General features: G+C 43.4%; 2 protein-coding genes across 3 annotated transcripts in view; both read left to right on the top strand.

Annotated features, from left to right (window-relative positions):
- LOC141122000 (uncharacterized) overlaps window positions 1-21,749 on the top strand; it is a 146,884-nt gene that overhangs the window by 39,886 nt on the left and 85,249 nt on the right. The gene's annotated exons all lie outside the window — the stretch shown is intronic.
- LOC141122058 (uncharacterized) overlaps window positions 1-21,749 on the top strand; it is a 67,495-nt gene that overhangs the window by 24,971 nt on the left and 20,775 nt on the right. The window contains exons 3-5 of the mRNA XM_073611854.1: window positions 15,918-16,046; window positions 16,186-16,320; window positions 16,409-16,612. Coding sequence (XP_073467955.1) covers window positions 15,918-16,046; window positions 16,186-16,320; window positions 16,409-16,612 — 468 coding nt within the window. The remainder of the gene's footprint in view (window positions 1-15,917; window positions 16,047-16,185; window positions 16,321-16,408; window positions 16,613-21,749) is intronic.

Genomic DNA, 21,749 nt, shown 5'->3' with positions numbered 1-21,749 from the left:
TGGCTGCAGGTTGCTACACTGTAGGTCAGACTGCGCAGGGTACACAGTAAAGTAGCTGGAAATACTTCAATGAGCCTACACAAGCCACTGGCTGTAGGTTGCTTTACTGTAGGTCAGACTGTGCAGGGTACACAGTAAAGTAGCTGGAAATACTTCAATGAGCCTACACAAGCACCTGGCTGCAGGTTGCTATACTGTAGGTCAGACTGTGCAGGGTACACAGTACAGTAGCTGTAAATACTTCAATGAGCCTACATAAGCACCTGGCTGCAGGTTGTTTTACTGTAGGTCAGACTGTGCAGGGTACACAGTACAGTAGCTGGAAATACTTCAATGAGCCTACACAAGCACCTGGCTGCAGGTTGCTATACTGTAGGTCAGACTGTGCAGGGTACACAGTACAGTAGCTGGAAATACTTTAATGAGCCTACACAAGCACCTGGCTGCAGGTTGCTATACTGTAGGTCAGACTGTGCAGGGTACACAGTAAAGTAGCTGGAAATACTTCAATGAGCCTACACAAGCACCTGGCTGCAGGTTTCTATACTGTAGGTCAGACTGTGCAGGGTACACAGTACAGTAGCTTGAAATACTTCAATGAGCCTACACAAGCACCTGGCTGCAGGTTGCTATACTGTAGGTCAGACTGTGCAGGGTACACAGTACAGTAGCTGGAAATACTGTAAAAACACCTGCCTGCCTGTCAGTAGGAAGAGAAGAACAGGACATGGGTTCGATTCGAACACGAAGCTCATCCCTAGTAAATACTATTTAATATTTAATGGTGCACATGGATGCATGTGGGACAGTAAATAACATAATAATATAGTAATATAATAAATACATAGAAATGCACACACACACACATAAGTGTTAGAAATGTATACATATACATAAATGTTCCTACATAGTAAATAGTATATATTTTAAAATGTATTAAATGTAGCCCAAACTTGCATATAAACATGATTGATTGCACAAATGATAATATAAAATAATAAACGCATGGTAACTATGACAATACATTGGTATATATAGCTCTATGCACATTTCGTGGACAATCCTCCCTCAATTTGCATGCAGATGGATATACAACGTTGGCCCAAGGCGTCATATTGACATCACAGGCATGGCGTGTGGGCGTGGCGTTGACACGCAGTGAGTGTCCGCCCATCCCCCCAAGTCTGAAAAACGGGAGAGGAGGGGAGGGGCTAGAAGTAGGTTTGTGGAAACAGCAGGTAAATTTAGGCAGGCCTAGCTGGAGGCTTGGCTTGTTTGTTTTGATCTGTGTGGTCTGGGAGTGGCCTAGAGCAGAGCTGGTGACTCACAGGCAGCATCACTGCACTGGTGGGCACTGATGGGTGTCACTGAAGGGCACTGATAGGTGGCACTCATAGGCACTGATAGGTGGCACTGATGATAAGGCACTGATTAGCAGCACTGATGGGTACTGATAGGTGGCACTGGTGGGCACTGGCAGGTGGCACTGGTCTCATTAGACTGAATGAGGCCTAGGACTTGCTACACACAATTGTATGGAAAATTAAGAATACTTTTTTTTTTTTTTTACATCACCAGAGCAGTACAGCACCATCATATGACTGGTGTGGTGGTGACTAGTGATGCTGACTGGTGGCAGTATGTAAAAATAATAATAATAATAATAACTTATTTTCAAATTGTATCTTTTTTTTTACATATTATCCCTTTACTACTTTGGGGAGGTGATCAGGATTTTATTTTGTATTTATTTTTTGATGATCACATTTATAAGCAATCATTTTTATGAATGACACAGGGTGTACTACTGTGATAGCAGTAATTGGTCACAGCTTTCACATACAGATACATACAGTACAGATGTGATAGGACCTGTCTGTACCATGTGATCACTGACCAACCACAGAGATCATCACAATAGTACCCAATGAATGACAATGAATGATAGCCATTAGTTGTGTAGAACTGTCATGTGATCGCTGTGATTGGTGACAGAGATCACATAGTACTGGGACCAGCCCGGTACAATGATCTGTCATCTGGTGGAGCTGCAGTGTGACCACTAGACTTGGAAGACTTCATATGATGTCCAAAGGACAGGAGAGCTCTCACTTGGCCGTCATTCTACTATAGGTCTGACAGGAAGCAGTTAATTACAGTCTAAATCTACCTGGAGGCCTAGGGACACTGTACAAGTTATATATGTAGTCTTGGTGGTCCCTATGGAAATCCACACATGGAGTGTGCTGAGTTCTTGGATAACATCTACACAGTGTTTACAGATTGTCTTTATCACCCCAACGAGCTCCAGTTCATGGATGTAATCATTATGTTTGGATGATCTCACCAGTCAGAAGACTTTCCTGTCATCCTACATCAGGCATGTCCAAAGTCCGGCCCGCAGGCCAATCGCAGCCCGCGGTCCGGTGTTGAATGGCCCGCCTGGTTATCTAAGCATGTATATCTTTTGTGGCCCCCGACGATCTCCCAGCGCCAGGGCCACAAAAGATATATAGGCTGGCTGCCTCGGAGGGAGCAGGCGGGACGAGCTTCATGCACACAGGATTGGTATTTCCTGTTTACACGGCAGCCTCTGTAATAGGAAGTCCCGTCTCCGGCGCTGGCATTGGACGACTGTTCTGTCCATCAAAGGAGGCGGGACTTTCTCTTAAAGAGGCCGCTGTGTAAACAGGAGATTCTCCTGTAGGATATCTTTGGCGCTCGTCCTGCCACCTCCATATGCCCTCCAAGGCTGCACTGATGGTAATGGTGAGTGCATTCCTGGCAATGGTCAGAGCTGCATTCCTGGCAATGGTGAGTGAATTCCTGGTAAGGGTGGGTGCATTCCTGGCAAGGGTGGGTGCATTCCTAGCAATGGTGGGTGCGTTCCTGGCAATGGTGAGTGCATTCCTGGCAATGGTGAGTGAATTCCTGGTAATGGTGAGTGCATTCCTGGCAATGGTGGGTGCATTCCTGGCAATGGTGAGTGCATTCCTGGCAATGGTGAGTGAATTCCTGGTAATGGTGAGTGAATTCCTGGTAATGGTGGGTGCATTCCTGGCAATGGTGGGTGCATTCCTGGCAATGGTGGGTGCATTCCTGGCAACGGTGAGTGAATTCCTGGTAATGGTGGGTGCATTCCTGGCAATGGTGGGTGCATTCCTGGCAATGGTGAGTGAATTCCTGGCAATGGTGAGTGAATTCCTGGTAATGGTGGGTGCATTCCTGGCAATGGTGGGTGCATTCCTGGCAATGGTGAGTGAATTCCTGGTAATGGTGGGTGCATTCCTGGCAATGGTCGGTGCTGCATTCCTGGCAATGGTGGGTGCATTCCTGGCAATGGTGAGTGCATTCCTGGTAATGGAGGGTGCATTCCTGGTAATGGTGGGTGCATTCCTGGCAATGGTGAGTGCATTCCTGGTAATGGAGGGTGCATTCATGGTAATGGTGGGTGCATTCCTGGCAATGGTGGGTGCATTCCTGGCAATGGTGGGTGCATTCCTGGCAATGGTGAGTGCATTCATGGTAATGGTGAGTGCATTCATGGTAATGGTGGGTGCATTCCTAGCAATGGTGGGTGCTGCCTTCCTGGCAATGGTGGGTGCTGCCTTCCTGGCAATGGTGGGTGCATTCCTAGCAATGGTGGGTGCATTCCTGGCAGTGATGGGTGCTGCCTTCCTGGCAATGGTGGGTGCTGCCTTCCTGGCAATGGTGGGTGCATTCCTGGCAATGGTGTGTGCTGCATTCATGGTAATTGAGGGTCTGCAGATGGGCACTGACCCTTATTTTGCTTCACAGTTCTTTTATTTAAAATTTTAAGTTTTTTTTTCCTGAAACTTCCCTCTTAAAGTGAAGGTGTGTGTTATACGCCGATAAATACAGTATATCCAAATAATACGCCTGAGCTCTTCTCTTCACCACACACAGCCACAAAGGCAGGAGAATTCTTGTTGGGCATGGACCGAATTTTAATGGTTCAAAGAATGTCAGGCAAAATGGTCGGCCCTCACGCATGTTAACTTCATCAAATCTGGCCCTCTTTGAAAAAAGTTTGGACACCCCTGTCCTACATGATCCCTTCTGAGGATTCTTCTATCCTTCCAAACAAACGTATGAAATCTTCGATGAGTCCTCCTTCTATGTGATCTAGAAGATCTGGAATCACAATGTCTTTATGGATGAAGTGGATGACCCAGTTTATATATTATTTATTGCTTTACAGCTTTTTTCACTCCAGGATTAATTATTTTATTTATATAAACATTGAAGGAAGTGTTCTTTCTTTGAGAGATCTCCACAACCTTTCCTATATGAACATTACATACTTGAAATTTATGTTTAACATCTTCATTATGAGTGGATTGATATTTATATATTTATGCTTTTGGATATATTTTTGTATTTTCTTCACCAAAAGGATCAGTTTTGGGGGTATCTGTTTTATTAGCTATAAATTTGTTGTGACCTTGTGTTCTGTGTCTTTAACCACTTGCCGACCGCCTCACGCATATATACGTGAACAGAGCGTCACGGGCAGGCAAAATCACGTACCTGGTACGTGATTGCCTTCCCGCGGGCGGGGGGTCCGATCGGACCCCCCCCGGTGCCAGCGGCGGTCGGCATTTGTCTAGGAGCGATCAGAGATGAGGGGGAGGCCATCCGATCGTGGCCCCCCCCTCGCGATCGCTCCCAGCCAATGAGAAACATCCCCTGCCTGTGTATAGTACACACAGGCAGAGGATGTGATGTCATCTCTCCTCGGCTTGGCAGTTTCCGTTCCGACGCAGAGGAGAGAAGACATCTGAGTAAGTGTAAAACACTACACAACACAGTAGAACATGCCAGGCACACTAAACACCCCCGATCCCCCCCCCGATCGCCCCCCGATCCCCCCCCAATCACCCCCCCCCCCGTCACAAACTGACACCAAGCTGTTTTTTTTTTGTTTTTTTTGTTTTTTTTTCCTGATTACTGCATGGTGTCAGTTTGTGACAGTTACTGTGGTAGGGCAGTTAGTATTAGCCCCCTGTAGGTCTAGGATACCCCCCTAACCCCCCCTAATAAAGTTTTAACCCCTTGATCACCCCCCGTCACCAGTGTCGCTAAGCGATCATTTTTCTGATCGCTGTATTAGTGTCGCTGGTGACGATAGTTAGGGAGGTAAATATTTAGCTATAAATACCACAACAATGAGATGTGTCTGTGATTCTGCGCAAAAAACTATTCACTGGTAAAAAGTGAACAATAAATATTGTAAATAAGTGCATCTATAAGAGATATGCTCTATAGAAAACAAACAAACATCTAAAGTGACTTCAGTGCTAATATATACAGTGAAGTGACTAATGCATCAATATAAAGTGACTGAACAAAGTGCACGTGCGTTGATAGGAGATCTGGTGACTTTCGTGGTGTTTGGTCCCCACTCGGGGCTCCCAGAACTCTCACCTTGATGACACAATAAAAGTGCCTATTAGAATCCCTTGGATGTAGAACTCCTTCCACTTGAATCAGTGCTGGCGTTCTGGAGTGCCTGTAGATAGGCCATCAGCGATGTTCCCTCCAGTAAATGGGTTCCACATAGGGAGTAATTAAAAAAGGGGGACTCCAATAGTGTAATAAAGTATGACCAAAAGTTTTATTAAAACGTATAAACTGCTTACATTAAAAACAGCGCTGGGCAGCAGTGAAAAACAGCGGTTTCAATCCCCGCTACGTCACTTCCGGTCCGCGTGTGTTGTGTTTCCGGTCACGTCCTACGCGTTACGTCATGTGACTTCCTCAGGGCACCGGATTGGCTGTTATCATTGTATATTTATATTGTTGGGGCCGGAAGTAAACAGATCGCCATTTTGTTGTGGACAGGATGTATGTTAGTACCGCGGCCATTTTGCGGAGGGTGATCGCGCTGGTGATGTCTAAATAAAGTTTCTTTGTATACATACAAAGAAATAAAAAAAGAGGAGCTTGGATGTTTGAATTGCAGGGAGATGTGCTAAATAAATACTAAGGCACGGCTCAACGATCGCTCAACCTGCACTTGTGATATACGTACAAATAAATAATAATAATAAATAGCTATGGTAGTCCCTATGGTGAAACATTACATATATAATTGGATACCTACAACCAAACCATAATATAAAACCCCGAGCTGGGATGACATCAAAATAAAAATAAAAATATTAATAAAAATAGTATAAAATGACCACTAATGGTTCAAAATTAGGTAAGTTAAAACACTGAATAGTTAAATCAGATAAAAATCAAATCCTGTATCAAGGTGAACATGCGTGTGCTTATAACTGCATGGACATCCTATGGGTGTGTATAAAAATATTAATTAAAAAATATATAATATATAATATAAAATATACATTAATTTTTATTCAAAACCCCCTATTGAAGTAGAATAGGAAAAATTGTGACAGCAACTGAAGGCACACCGGAAATGACATAATGGGTTAACAAGAATCAGTATAACGTTAAAAATCACTTATAAAACAGTTTAAATCAAATTCTATATTTAACCCTTCGGGCGCCAATGTCCTAATTCTATGGATCCACTTAGATTCATTCTGGCTGAGTGTTCTAATTTTGTGATCCCCTCTCCATGATCTATTATATTTCTCTATACCCCAAAACAACAATCCCGTGGGGTCTTTATCATGCTTTAATGCAAAGTGTTTAGATACGTTATGCTTCGAACATCCTTTTATAATATTTTCTATATGCTCTTTGATTCTGGTTTTTAGTGCTCTCTTAGTTCTCCCTACATACTGTAAATTACAGGCACATTGTAGGATGTACACTACTCCTTCTGTATGACAATTGATAAAATCTTTTATAGGATAAGTGTTTCCTGTACTAGTTGCTTTAAACTCTCGTTTTTTACCCTGGAATTTTTTTGCATGTGTACATGCAAAACAGTACTTGCAAGGATAGAATCCTTTGCCATCAAAAAATGTAAATTTGTTTTTGGGGGGAGGTTCAACCACATTTTTAGCAATCATGTCCCTTAGAGTGGGTGCTCTTTTATAAGTAATCGATGGTTTCTCCGGTAGTATTCTTTGTAAGTGCTTATCTTCCTTTAGGATGTGCCAGTGTCTTCGAATTATCCTTTCTATGTCTTTGAATTGGACATTATAGTCTAAAATTAGACTTGGTGCTTCTGGAAATAATTGTGGCTTCTTGGGTGCGTGTATCATCTGTTCTCTGTTCATTATTTGGATCGATAGGATCTCTCTTTTAATCTGAGCTTCTTCATATCCTTTGTTCACAAATCTTTGTCCAATCAAGTTAGCCTGGGTCTTGAAATCTCTATCCGTGGTGCAGTTGCGCCTAATTCTCACAAGTTGACCCCTCGGAATGTTGTAACTTGATTGGACAAAGATTTGTGAACAAAGGATATGAAGAAGCTCAGATTAAAAGAGAGATCCTATGGATCCAAATAATGAACAGAGAACAGATGATACACGCACCCAAGAAGCCACAATTATTTCCAGAAGCACCAAGTCTAATTTTAGACTATAATGTCCAATTCAAAGACATAGAAAGGATAATTCGAAGACACTGGCACATCCTAAAGGAAGATAAGCACTTACAAAGAATACTACCGGAGAAACCATCGATTACTTATAAAAGAGCACCCACTCTAAGGGACATGATTGCTAAAAATGTGGTTGAACCTCCCCCCAAAAACAAATTTACATTTTTTGATGGCAAAGGATTCTATCCTTGCAAGTACTGTTTTGCATGTACACATGCAAAAAAATTCCAGGGTAAAAAACGAGAGTTTAAAGCAACTAGTACAGGAAACACTTATCCTATAAAAGATTTTATCAATTGTCATACAGAAGGAGTAGTGTACATCCTACAATGTGCCTGTAATTTACAGTATGTAGGGAGAACTAAGAGAGCACTAAAAACCAGAATCAAAGAGCATATAGAAAATATTATAAAAGGATGTCCGAAGCATAACGTATCTAAACACTTTGCATTAAAGCATGATAAAGACCCCACGGGATTGTTGTTTTGGGGTATAGAGAAATATAATAGATCATGGAGAGGGGATCACAAAATTAGAACACTCAGCCAGAATGAATCTAAGTGGATCCATAGAATTAGGACATTGGCGCCCGAAGGGTTAAATATAGAATTTGATTTAAACTGTTTTATAAGTGATTTTTAACGTTATACTGATTCTTGTTAACCCATTATGTCATTTCCGGTGTGCCTTCAGTTGCTGTCACAATTTTTCCTATTCTACTTCAATAGGGGGTTTTGAATAAAAATTAATGTATATTTTATATTATATATTATATATTTTTTAATTAATATTTTTATACACACCCATAGGATGTCCATGCAGTTATAAGCACACGCATGTTCACCTTGATACAGGATTTGATTTTTATCTGATTTAACTATTCAGTGTTTTAACTTACCTAATTTTGAACCATTAGTGGTCATTTTATACTATTTTTATTAATATTTTTATTTTTATTTTGATGTCATCCCAGCTCGGGGTTTTATATTATGGTTTGGTTGTAGGTATCCAATTATATATGTAATGTTTCACCATAGGGACTACCATAGCTATTTATTATTATTATTTGTTTGTACGTATATCACAAGTGCAGGTTGAGCGATCGTTGAGCCGTGCCTTAGTATTTATTTAGCACATCTCCCTGCAATTCAAACATCCAAGCTCCTCTTTTTTTATTTCTTTGTATGTATACAAAGAAACTTTATTTAGACATCACCAGCGCGATCACCCTCCGCAAAATGGCCGCGGTACTAACATACATCCTGTCCACAACAAAATGGCGATCTGTTTACTTCCGGCCCCAACAATATAAATATACAATGATAACAGCCAATCCGGTGCCCTGAGGAAGTCACATGACGTAACGCGTAGGACGTGACCGGAAACACAACACACGCGGACCGGAAGTGACGTAGCGGGGATTGAAACCGCTGTTTTTCACTGCTGCCCAGCGCTGTTTTTAATGTAAGCAGTTTATACGTTTTAATAAAACTTTTGGTCATACTTTATTACACTATTGGAGTCCCCCTTTTTTAATTACTCCCTATGTGGAACCCATTTACTGGAGGGAACATCGCTGATGGCCTATCTACAGGCACTCCAGAACGCCAGCACTGATTCAAGTGGAAGGAGTTCTACATCCAAGGGATTCTAATAGGCACTTTTATTGTGTCATCAAGGTGAGAGTTCTGGGAGCCCCGAGTGGGGACCAAACACCACGAAAGTCACCAGATCTCCTATCAACGCACGTGCACTTTGTTCAGTCACTTTATATTGATGCATTAGTCACTTCACTGTATATATTAGCACTGAAGTCACTTTAGATGTTTGTTTGTTTTCTATAGAGCATATCTCTTATAGATGCACTTATTTACAATATTTATTGTTCACTTTTTACCAGTGAATAGTTTTTTGCGCAGAATCACAGACACATCTCATTGTTGTGGTATTTATAGATTAGTAGGTAGTGGAGCGGTGTTCACTATTAGATTTTGCAGCATTACACAAAACGTTCCTATATCACTTGAGTAGCGCAGAAGTCTATCGCAAGATAACACACATTCAGGTAAATATTTAGGTTCGCCGTCAGCGTTTTATAGCGACAGGGACCCCCATATACTATCTAATAAATGTTTTAACCCCTTGATTGCCCCCTAGTTAACCCTTTCACCACTGATCACTGTATAACCGTTACGGGTGACGCTGGTTAGTTTGTTTATTTTTTATAGTGTCAGGGCACCCGCCGTTTATTACCGAATAAAGGTTTAGCCCCTTGATCGCCCGGTGGTGATATGCGTCGCCCCAGGCAGCGTCAGATTAGCGCCAGTACCGCTAACACCCACGCACGCAGCATACGCCTCCCTTAGTGGTATAGTATCTGATCTGATCAATATCTGATCCGATCAGATCTATACTAGCATCCCCAGCAGTTTAGGGTTCCCAAAAACGCAGTGTTAGCGGGATCAGCCCAGATACCTGCTAGCACCTGCGTTTTGCCCCTCCGCCCAGCCCACCCAAGTGCAGTATCGATCGATCACTGTCACTTACAAAACATTAAACGCATAACTGCAGCCTTTGCAGAGTCAGGCCTGATCCCTGCGATCGCTATCAGTTTTTTTGGTAGAGTTTTGGTGAAATGGCAAGCACCAGCCCCAGGCAGCGTCAGGTTAGTGCCAGTAGCGCTAACACCCACGCACGCACCATACACCTCCCTTAGTGGTATTGTATCTGAACGGATCAATATCTGATCCGATCAGATCTATACTAGCGTCCCCAGCAGTTTAGGATTCCCAAAAACGCAGTGTTAGCGGGATCAGCCCAGATACCTGCTAGTACCTGCGTTTTGCCCCTCCGCCCGGCCCAGCCCAGCCGATCCAAGTGCAGTATCGATCGATCACTGTCACTTACAAAACACTAAACGCATAACTGCAGCGTTCGCAGAGTCAGGCCTGATCCCTGCGATCGCAAACAATTTTTTTTGTAGCGTTTTGGTGAACTGGCAAGCGCCAGCGGCCTAGTACACCCCGGTCGTAGTCAAACCAGCACTGCAGTAACACTTGGTGACGTGGCGAGTCCCATAAGTGCAGTTCAAGCTGGTGAGGTGGCAAGCACAAGTAGTGTCCCGCTGCCACCAAGAAGAAGACAAACACAGGCCCGTCGTGCCCATAATGCCCTTCCTGCTGCATTCGCCAATCCTAATTGGGAACCCACCGCTTCTGCAGCGCCCGTACTTCCCCCATTCACATCCCCAACCAAATGCAGTCGGCTGCATGAGAGGCATTTTCTTTATGTCCTCCCGAGTACCCCTACCCAACGACCCCCCCCAAAAAAGATGTCGTGTCTGCAGCAAGCGCGGATATAGGCGTGACACCCGCTATTATTGTCCCTCCTGTCCTGACAATCCTGGTCTTTGCATTGGTGAATGTTTTGAACGCTACCATTCACTAGTTGAGTATTAGCGTAGGGTACAGCATTGCACAGACTAGGCACACTTTCACAGGGTCTCCCAAGAAGCCATCGCATTTTGAGAGACCCGAACCTGGAACCGGTTACCGTTATAAAAGTTAGTTACAAAAAAAAGTGTAAAAAAAAAAAAAAAAACACAAACAAAAATAAAAAAAATAGTTGTCGTTTTATTATTCTCTCTCTCTCTATTCTCTCTCTCTATTGTTCTGCTCTTTTTTACTGTATTCTATTCTGCAATGTTTTATTGTTGTTATGTTTTATCATGTTTGCTTTTCAGGTATGCAATTTTTTATACTTTACCATTTACTGTGCTTTATTGTTAACCATTTTTTTGTCTTCAGGTACGCCATTCACAACTTTGAGTGGTTATACCAGAATGATGCCTGCAGGTTTAGGTATCATCTTGGTATCATTCTTTTCAGCCAGCGGTCGGCTTTCATGTAAAAGCAATCCTAGCAGCTAATTAGCCTCTAGACTGCTTTTACAAGCAGTGGGAGGGAATGCCCCCCCCACCATCTTCCGTGTTTTTCTCTGGCTCTCCTGTCTCAACAGGGAACCTGAGAATGCAGCCGGTGATTCAGCCAGCTGACCATAGAGCTGATCAGAGACCAGAGTGGCTCCAAACATCTCTATGGCCTAAGAAACCGGAAGCTACGAGCATTTTATGACTTAGATTTCGCCGGATGTAAACAGCGCCATTGGGAAATTGGGGAAGCATTTTTTCACACCGATCTTGGTGTGGTCAGATGCTTTGAGAGCAGAGGAGAGATCTAGGGTCTAATAGACCCCATTTTTTTCAAAAAAGAGTACCTGTCACTACCTATTGCTATCATAGGGGATATTTACATTCCCTGAGATAACAATAAAAATGATTAAAAAAAAAAAATGAAAGGAACAGTTTAAAAATAAAATAAAAAGCAAGCATCGGTCTGGCGTCAAATGTAAACAGCAATTGCACCATGCATGTGAGGTGTCACCGCGAACGTCAGATCGAGGGCAGTAATTTTAGCAGTAGACCTCCTCTGTAAATCTAAAGTGGTAACCTGTAAAGGCTTTTAAAGGCTTTTAAAAATGTATTAATTTTGTTGTCACTGCACGTTTGTGCGAAATTTTAAAGCATGTCATGTTTGGTATCCATGTACTCGGCCTAAGATCATCTTTTTTATTTCATCAAACATTTGGGCAATATAGTGTGTTTTAGTGCATTAAAATTTAAAAAAGTGTGTTTTTTCCACAAAAAATGCGTTTGAAAAATCGCTGCGCAAATACTGTGTGAAAAAAAAAATGAAACACCCACCATTTTAATCTGTAGGGCATTTGCTTTAAAAAAATATATAATGTGTGGGGGTTCAAAGTAATTTTCTTGCAAAAAAAAATTATTTTTTCATGTAAACAATAAGAGTCAGAAAGGGCTTTGTCTTCAAGTGGTTAGAAGAGTGGGTGATGTGTGACATAAGCTTCTAAATGTTGTGCATAAAATGCCAGGACAGTTCAAAACCCCCCCAAATGACCCCATTTTGGAAAGTAGACACCCCAAGCTATTTGCTGAGAGGCATGTCGAGTCCATGGAATATTTTATATTGTGACACAAGTTGCAGGAAAGAGACAAATTTTTTTTTTTTTTTTTTTGCACAAAGTTGTCACTAAATGATATATTGCTCAAACTTGCCATGGGAATATGTAAAATTACACCCCAAAATACATTCTGTTGCTTCTCCTGAGTATGGGGATACCACATGTGTGGGACTTTTTGGGAGCCTAGCCGCGCACGGGACCACGAAAACCAAGCACCGCCTTCAGGCTTTCTAAGGGCGTAAATTTTTTATTTCACTCTTCACTGCCTATCACAGTTTCGGAGGCCATGGAATGCCCAGGTGGCACAAAACCCCCCCAAATGACCCCATTTTGGAAAGTAGACACCCAAAGCTATTTGCTGAGAGGTATAGTGAGTATTTTGCAGACCTCACTTTTTGTCACAAAGTTTTGAAAATTGAAAAAAGAAAAAAAAAAAATTTTTTTTCTGGTCTTTCTTCATTTTCAAAAACAAATGAGAGCTGCAAAATACTCAGCATGCCTCTTAGCAAATAGCTTGGGGTGTCTACTTTCCAAAATGGGGTCATTTGGGGGGGTTTTGTGCCACCTGGGCATTCCATGGCCTCCGAAACTGTGATAGGCAGTGAAGAGTGAAATCAAAAATTTACACCCTTAGAAATCCTGAAGGCAGTGATTGGTTTTCGGGGCCCCGTACGCGGCTAGGCTCCCAAAAAGTCCCACACATGTGGTATCCCCGTACTCAGGAGAAGTAGCTGAATGTATTTTGGGGTGTAATTCCACATAGGCCCATGGCCTGTGTGAGCAATATATCATTTAGTGACAACTTTTTGTAATTTTTTTTTTTTTTTTGTCATTATTCAATCACTTGGGACAAAAAAAATAAATATTCAATGGGCTCAACATGCCTCTCAGCAATTTCCTTGGGGATTCTACTTTCCAAAATGGGGTCATTTGGGGGGGTTTTGTACTGCCCTGCTATTTTAGCACCTCAAGAAATGACATAGGCAGTCATAAATTAAAAGGTGTGCAAATTCCAGAAAATGTACCCTAGTTTGTAGACACTATAACTTTTGCGCAAACCAATAAATATATGCTTATTGACATTTTTTTTACCAAAGACATGTGGCCGAATACATGTTAAAGCGACGCAGTGTTGAATTGTAAAAAGTGCTCTGGTCAGGAAGGGGGTAAAACCTTCTGGGGCTGAAGTGGTTAAGACTTTTCTATATGTAATAAAATTATCTTTGTTAAACAATTGGTTACATAAGAGCTGTATCTATTTTTTCTTACTTTTTTGTTATATTTGAACTTCTCTGGTAGCTCTGTAAGATATTTTACAGGAGTGGTTACTATGAGACATTTCTTGGGGCTGCAGTTCTGCTGATTTCCACAAGGTGGTGATCTCACTCATATTAAGACAGGAAGTTTCTATGGAATAAAGACAGGAAGTGATGTCAGTTACAGACAGGAAGTAATCTGGACTAAAGAATAGACGTTCCATGTGGCAGGGAAGAGAAGACATTGCTGGAAGTAACAGCAGAGGAGGTAATAAGATCTTATTTTCTATTTACACACACCGGGGTCACCTCCACCGATCACTTCCAGCAGCCCCCAGTGAGGCTCTTTGTTCTCGGTGACCCCAAACATGGCACATTGCAGACACTGAGATTCCCAAGTGATGACAAAGGCTGAGATGAGGTGTATGAATGGGGGGAGGGGGTCTGTACTGGGATGCCAGTCAGAGGGGGTTATGGGCAGGGGTGGCAGAGAGATGAGATGAGGAGGATGGATAGGAATGGGTGGGACAGATGAAGGGGCAATAATATGGGCAGTCCTGGAAGGTGTTGGGGAGAGATGGGGGGGGCAGAGGGCTGGACAGAAACTCCAGAGAGCAGCTGGCAGAGGTAGGAGAGGAGTTGGAGATGTGCAGAGAGCTGATCCTGCCCCCCTCACACATCTCAGGGGCCCCACACACACACCGAGGACCCCCACACCACATACAGGCACTCACCAGGCTCCGGCGCTGCAGCTGGCATCAGTGAAGGGTTCCTCAGAGCCAGCAGAGTCTGGCCAGTATGGAGAACTTGGAGCTTGTGTCTGGGGGAGGAGGAGCGGGGAGAGGAGTTGGCTGATGTTGGAGGGCGCTGTGCCCGTGTTGGGAGCAGATCAGAGACAGCAAGGGGGCTCTGCAAAGACTGAATGTGCTGCACACTCTGTTCTCAGCAATCCTAATTGGCGATCACCAGGGGAGCCTCCCCTGATCCTGGGACCCTTTACTCTGGTAGCAAGACCCTTTCCTGCTGTCTTGGTGCCCCCCTCCCTGCATTGGCAGAATGCCAGGGTCGCAGGTGTGACCTTTGTGACCATAATAGTTCTGCCACTGGTTCTGAGCAAACGAAATGAGCTGAGGGGTCTCTGAGGTGGTAGTGGAATCAAAGGATTCTGGGAGCCTCTGAGAGTTGACTTCATCTGAAGGTCTCTGGGACCCCTGAGGAGGAAGTGTAGATGAAGGACTTTGGGGGCCTCCTAGGAAGTAATAGGACTGAACAACTCTGAGGGGTTAGTGGGGCTGAAGGGCTGTCAGGCTGCAAGGCTCTGATGTAAGAGGGGGTTTCAGGACTCATAGGGGCTCTTGGTCTCTGATGGTTTTCCCACCCCACCCTACTTTTCTGACCTTCTTAAAGAACTCCTGCCAACAAATGAAGGGGGCCTTCACCTCACCATATCACTGGTCAAGAAAAATGTTCCAGAAAAAAATGTTCCACACAATAGACCAAAACTAAGAGAACAAACCCCTCCCCCTGTTGTCCTCCTTCTAACCACACTGAGTTGCTATTCAAAAGGACAGAACTGACTCCTCCCCCACAGTTCTGTACTCCACCAGCAGCATCCTCCTGCTATCCAATCCGATCCCTTCTCTTACTGCAGAGAGTGACAGTGACATCACTCCGATCAGTCAGCAGGCTGCCGGAGATTGGAGCCTTGCAGCCAGAGTTCTGGCAATTATGCTGATTAGCCGGCAACTCCGGCCAAAAGTTCCCCTTCCTGGACATCATGATGACCCGACATTGTCCTCACAGCACTGCCTCAGAGCAAACAAGTCAAAGGAAGGATCGTATTTATCATTCCTTGTCTGCAGATCTAAAACCAATCAAATCCAGTTCAGAAACTAAACAAACTCAAGGAGCCAAAAAACATAATCAGACGCTAAGCAGTCCAAGCTCAATGTGTTCCCATGGTGGGAGTAGTTATTATATGTATAGAAACCCTCGTATTACCCCCTCACATCCATATCATATTATTGTGTGACCAACACCATCCAAATAATTCTTACTTTCATTTCCCAAAGTTATCCGTCTACAAGGAGACCTGTATAGATCAAATGACGGGACCAATGAGGATGGAGGAGGACTGGAGTCACATGACTGAGAAGATACTAAACCTCACCCTGGAGATCATCTACCTGCTGACCGGAGAGGTGAGGAGGATTCTGGGAGGTCACATGACATCACTCCTATCTATATTTTTTTAAAACACAGACCTGACCGGAGAGGTGAGGAGGATTCTGGGAGGTCATATGATATTAACATGATATTCCTATTGGTTCCTCAATACAGAGATTTCCTCTTGTGAAGTCAGGTGATCATATGACCATCACAGTGCCTCCATGTGACTCCCTAAAACCTGAGAGACACAACATGCAGAAGATTCTAGAAGTCACCAAGAAGATGATGGAGCTGCTGACAGGAGAGGTGAGGAGGATTCTGGGAATTCTGGGACATTATCCAGTAACAGACAAGGGATGTGTCTGGATGGTGACTGTATCATTGTGTGTGTCAGGTTCCTATAAGGTGTCAGGATGTCACTGTCTATTTCTCCATGGAGGAGTGGGAGTATTTAGAAGGACATAAGGATCTCTACAAGGACGTTGTGATGGACAATCAGCAGAATTTGAGTTTTGTGAAGATGGTAAGGAAGGAATTTCCCTGGAATGAGACGATATTGAACCTCACCCTGGAGATCCTCAGCCTGCTGACTGGAGAGGTGAGTGTAATGAAGGGGTTAAATCTGACTCCGCTGTATACTGGGATGTATTCAGAGTCACTTTAGGTCTTCTGATGTTCTTCTAATCCAATATTTCTCAACTTTTTTACCTTCAAGGAACCCTTGGCAAAAAAATCTTGGGAAACCCCTAAAATAATTTTCAGATCAACAGGTCATGGAACATTGGTGTGACCAGTGAGCTGTTGGTATAACAATAATTCTTTTTAGAAACAGCATTAAATAATATAATAAATATTAACACTCACAGTGCCTTGAAAAAGTATTCATACCGCTTGAAATGTTTTCATGTTACAACCAAAAACATAAATGTATTTTATTGGGATTTTATGTGATAAACCAACACAAAGTGGCACATAATTGTGAAGTGGAAAGAAAATGATAAATGGGTTTCAAACTTTTTTACAAATTTGTGAAAAGTGTGGGGGGATTTGTATTCAGCCCCCTTTACTCTGATACCAATAACTAAAATCTAGTGGAACCAATTGGCTTCAGAAGTCACCTAATTAGTAAATAGAGTTCACCTGTGTGTCATTTAATCTCAGTATAAATACAGCTGTTCTGTGAAGCCCTCAGAGGTTTGTTAGAGAATCTTAGTGAACAAACAGCATCATGAAGGCCAAGGAACACACCAGACAGGTCAGGGATAAAGTTGTGGAGAAGTATAAAGCAGGGTTAGGATATAAAAAATCTCCCAAGCTTTGAACATCTCACGGAGCTCTGTTCAATACATCATCGGAAAATGGAAAGAGTATGGCACAACTGCAAACCTACCAAGACATGGCCGTCCGCCTAAACTGACCGGCCGGGCAAGGAGAGCATTCATCAGAGAAGAGCCAAGAGGTCCATGGTAACTCTGGAGGAGCTGCAGAGATCCACAGCTCAGGTGGGAGAATCTGTCCACAGGACAACTATTAGTCGTGTTCTCCACAAATCTGCCCTTTATGGAAGAGTGACAAGAAGAAAGACATTGGTGAAAGAAAGTCATAAGAAGTCCTGTTAGTAGTTTGTGAGAAGCCATGTGGGGGACACAGCAAACATGTGGAAGAAGGTGCTCTGGTCAGAGGAGACCAAAATTTACCTTTTTTGGCCTAAAACCACAAACCTTAACACTGCACATCACCCTGAACACACTATTACCACCGTGAAACGTGGTGGCAGCATCATGTGATGGGGATGCTTTTCTTCAGCAGGGACATGGAAGTTGGTCAGAGTTGATGGGAAGATGGATGGAACCAAAAGACAGGGCACTCTTGGAAGAAAACATGTTAGGGTCTGGAAAAGACTTGAGACTGAGGCGGAGGTTCACCTTCCAGCAGGACAACGACCCGAAACATACAGTCAGAGCTACATAGTAGGTGAGGTTGAAAAAAAACACAAGTCCATCAAGTCCAACCTATGTGTGTGATTATGTGTCAGTATTGCATTGTATATCCCTGTATGTTGCGGTCATTCAGGTGATTATCTAATAGTTTCTTGAAGCTATCAATGCTCCCCGCTGAGACCACCGCCTGTGGAAGGGAATTCCACATCCTTGCCGCTCTTACAGTAAAGAACCCTCTACGTAGTTTAAGATTAAACCTCTTTTCTTCTAATTTTAATGAGTGGCCACGAGTCTTGGTAAACTCTCTTCTGCAAAAAGTTTTATCCCTATTGAGGGGTCACCAGTCCGGTATTTGTAAATTGAAATCATATCCCCTCTCAAGCGTCTCTTCTCCAGAGAGAATAAGTTCAGTGCTCGCAACCTTTCCTCATAACTAATATCCTCCAGACCCTTTATTAGCTTTGTTGCCCTTCTTTGTACTCGCTCCATTTCCAGTACATCCTTCCTGAGGACTGGTGCCCAGAACTGGACCGCATACTCTAGGTGCGGCCGGACCAGAGTCTTGTAGAGCGGGAGAATTATCGTTTTATCTCTGTTGAGTTGATCCCCCTTTTAATGCCAATATTCTGTTTGCTTTGTTAGCAGCAGCTTGGCATTGCCTGCCATTGCTGAGCCTATCATCTACTAGGACCCCCAGGTCCTTTTCCATCCTAGATTCCCCCAGAGGTTCTCCCCCCAGTGTATAGATTGCATTCATATTTTTGCCACCCAAATGCATTATTTTACATTTTTCTACATTGAACCTCAATTGCCATGTAGTCGCCCACCCCATTAATTTGTTAATAGGTCTTTTTGCAAGGTTTCCACGTCGTGCGGAGAAGTTATTGCCCTGCTTAGCTTAGTATCGTCTGCAAATACAGAGATTGAACTGTTTATCCCATCCTCCAGGTCATATATGAACAAATTAAATAGGATTGGTCCCAGCACAGAACCTTGGGGAACCCCACTACCCACCCCTGACCATTCCGAGTACTCCCCATTTATCACCACCCTCTGAACTCGCCCTTGTAGCCAGTTTTCAATCCATGTACTCACCCTATGGTCCATGCCAACCGACCTTATTTTGAACAGTAAACATTTATGGGGAACTGTGTCAAATGCTTTTGCAAAATCCAGATACACCACATCTACAGGCCTTCCTTTATCTAGATGGCAACTCACCTCCTCATAGAAGGTTAATAGATTGGTTTGGCAAGAACGATTCTTCATGAATCCATGCTGATTACTGCTAATGATATCGTTTGTATTACTGAAATCCTGTATATAGTCCCTTATCATCCCCTCCAAGAGTTTACATACTATCGATGTTAGGCTAACTGGTCTGTAATTCCCAGGGATGTATTTTGGGCCCTTTTTAAGTATAGGAGCTACATTGGCTTTTCTCCAGTCAGCTGGTACCATTCCAGTCAGTAGACTATCTGTAAAAATTAGGAACAACGGTCTGGCAATCACTTGACTGAGTTCCCTAAGTACCCTCGGATGCAAGCCATCTGGTCCCGGTGATTTATTAATGTTAAGTTTCTCAAGTCTAATTTTAATTCCGTCCTCTGTTAACCATGGAGGTGCTTCCTGTGTTGTGTTATGAGGATAAACACTGCAGTTTTGGTTACTGAAGCCCCCCGATTCACTCATGAAGACTGAGGAGAAGAATAAATTCAATACCTTCGCCATCTCCCCATCCTTTGTAACCAGATGTCCTTCCTCATTCTTTATGGGGCCAATATGGTCTGTCCTCCCTTTTTTACTGTTTACATACTTAAAGAATTTCTTGGGATTTTTTTTGCTCTCCTCCGCTATGTGTCTTTCATGTTCTATCTTAGCTGTCCTAATTGCACCTTTACATATCCTGTTGCATTCTTTATAAAGTCTGAATGCTGAGGATGATCCCTCAACCCTGTATTTTTTGAAGGCCTTCTCCTTTGCTTTTATATGCATTTTTACATTGGAGTTAAGCCATCCAGGACTTTTGTTCGCTCTTTTAAATTTATTACCCAATGGGATACATTGGCTAATGCCCTTATTTAATATGCTCTTAAAGCAAACCCATCTTTCCTCTTCCGTATTCTTTGTTCCTAATATTTTATCCCAATTTATGCCTTTTAGCAAGGTTTGTAGTTTAGGGAAGTTGGCTCTTTTGAAATTCAGTGTCTTTGTATTCCCTTTATGTTTCCTATTTGTGTGATTTATACTGAAACTAATTGACCTGTGATCGCTGTTACCTAAATTGCCCCGTATTTCCACATCCGTGATCAGGTCTGTATTGTTGTTAATCAGTAGATCCAGTAATGTTTTATTTCTAGTTGGTGTGTCTACCATCTGACCCATAAAATTGTCCTGCAAGACATTAAGGAACTGGTGAGCCTTAAATGAATGCGCGGTTCCCTCCGCCCAATCTATGTCTGGATAATTAAAATCCCCCATTATGATAACACTTCCCATCCTTGCTGCTACTCCAATTTGTGATAGGAGATCCGTCTCCACTTCCTCCCTCAAGTTTGGGGGCCTATAGCATACTCCTAGTATTATTTTCCCCTTAGCTTCATCCCTTTGGAGCTCTACCCATAAAGATTCCACCTCCTCCCTAGCCCCCTCAGTGATGTCATCTCTCACATTCACTTGTACATTATTCTTGATATATAGGCATACCCCTCCCCCTTTTTTACCCTCTCTATCCTTGCGGTATAGGGTATACCCTTAAATGTTTGCCAGCCAATTATGAGAGCTGTTGAACCAGATCTCTGAAATTCCCACAAAATCCAAATCCTCCTTGTACAACAGTATCTCTAGTTCACCCATCTTGTCCGCCATGCTCCTGGCATTGGTGAACATGCCACATAGTTTAGACCGGTCGCATATTGTCCTCGTATTGGGTGTTTTGAGATTTTAACTAGGACTTGCTACTATACTCACCTTGTGTTTTTGTGCTTTGGTTAACCTACCACTAATGCCCCCAATACTATCCTCTGGAATATCTTCCACGCTGGCTATCTCTGCCTCTGGACCCTCCCCCCCATCGCCTAGTTTAAAAACCCCTCTAACTTTTTGGCCATCTTCCTTCCCAGCAGATCTGCACCCTCCTCATTTAGGTGCAGTCCGTCCCTTCTATAGTACCGGTTACCAACTGAGAAGTCGGCCCAGTCCTCCAGGAACCCAAACCCCTCCTTACTACACCAGCTCTTCAGCCACTTGTTTACTTCCCTAATCTCCCTCTGCCTTTCTGGTGTGGCTCGATGTACTGGTAGTATTCCTGAGAACACTACCTTGGAGGTCCTTTTCCTCAATTTAGCACCTAAGTCCCTAAAATCGTTCTTTAGGACACTCCATCTGCCTCTGACTTTGTCATTGGTGCCAACGTGCACCATGACAGCCGGGTCTTCCCCAGCCCCTCCCAGTAATCTGTCCACAAGATCCGTGATGTGCCGAACCCGAGCGCCCGGTAGACAACATACTGTTCGGCGCTTCAGGTCTTGGTTACAGATTGCCCTCTCTGTCCTTCTAAGAATTGAGTCCCCTACCACCACAATCTGTCTTTCCTTTCCCTTTGCTGCCCCCCCACTCTCACTGGAGGAGTTCTTCCCCCGGCAGCTAGGAGAGTCCCTCATCTCCAGCAGTGCTGGTCCCTGACTGGTTACACCAATGTCACTCAATGGAGCGTACTTATTGGGATGCTCCAGTCCTGGATCGGCCTCCCTGGCACTTCCCCCTCTACCCCTCCTGACTGTCACCCATCTACTC

This window comes from Aquarana catesbeiana, unplaced genomic scaffold (assembly GCF_042186555.1).
Source record: "Aquarana catesbeiana isolate 2022-GZ unplaced genomic scaffold, ASM4218655v1 unanchor237, whole genome shotgun sequence".
NCBI classification, from domain to species: domain Eukaryota; kingdom Metazoa; phylum Chordata; class Amphibia; order Anura; family Ranidae; genus Aquarana; species Aquarana catesbeiana.
The sequence above is the reverse complement of the archived record's forward strand: the minus strand, read 5'-3'. Positions and strand labels throughout refer to the sequence as shown.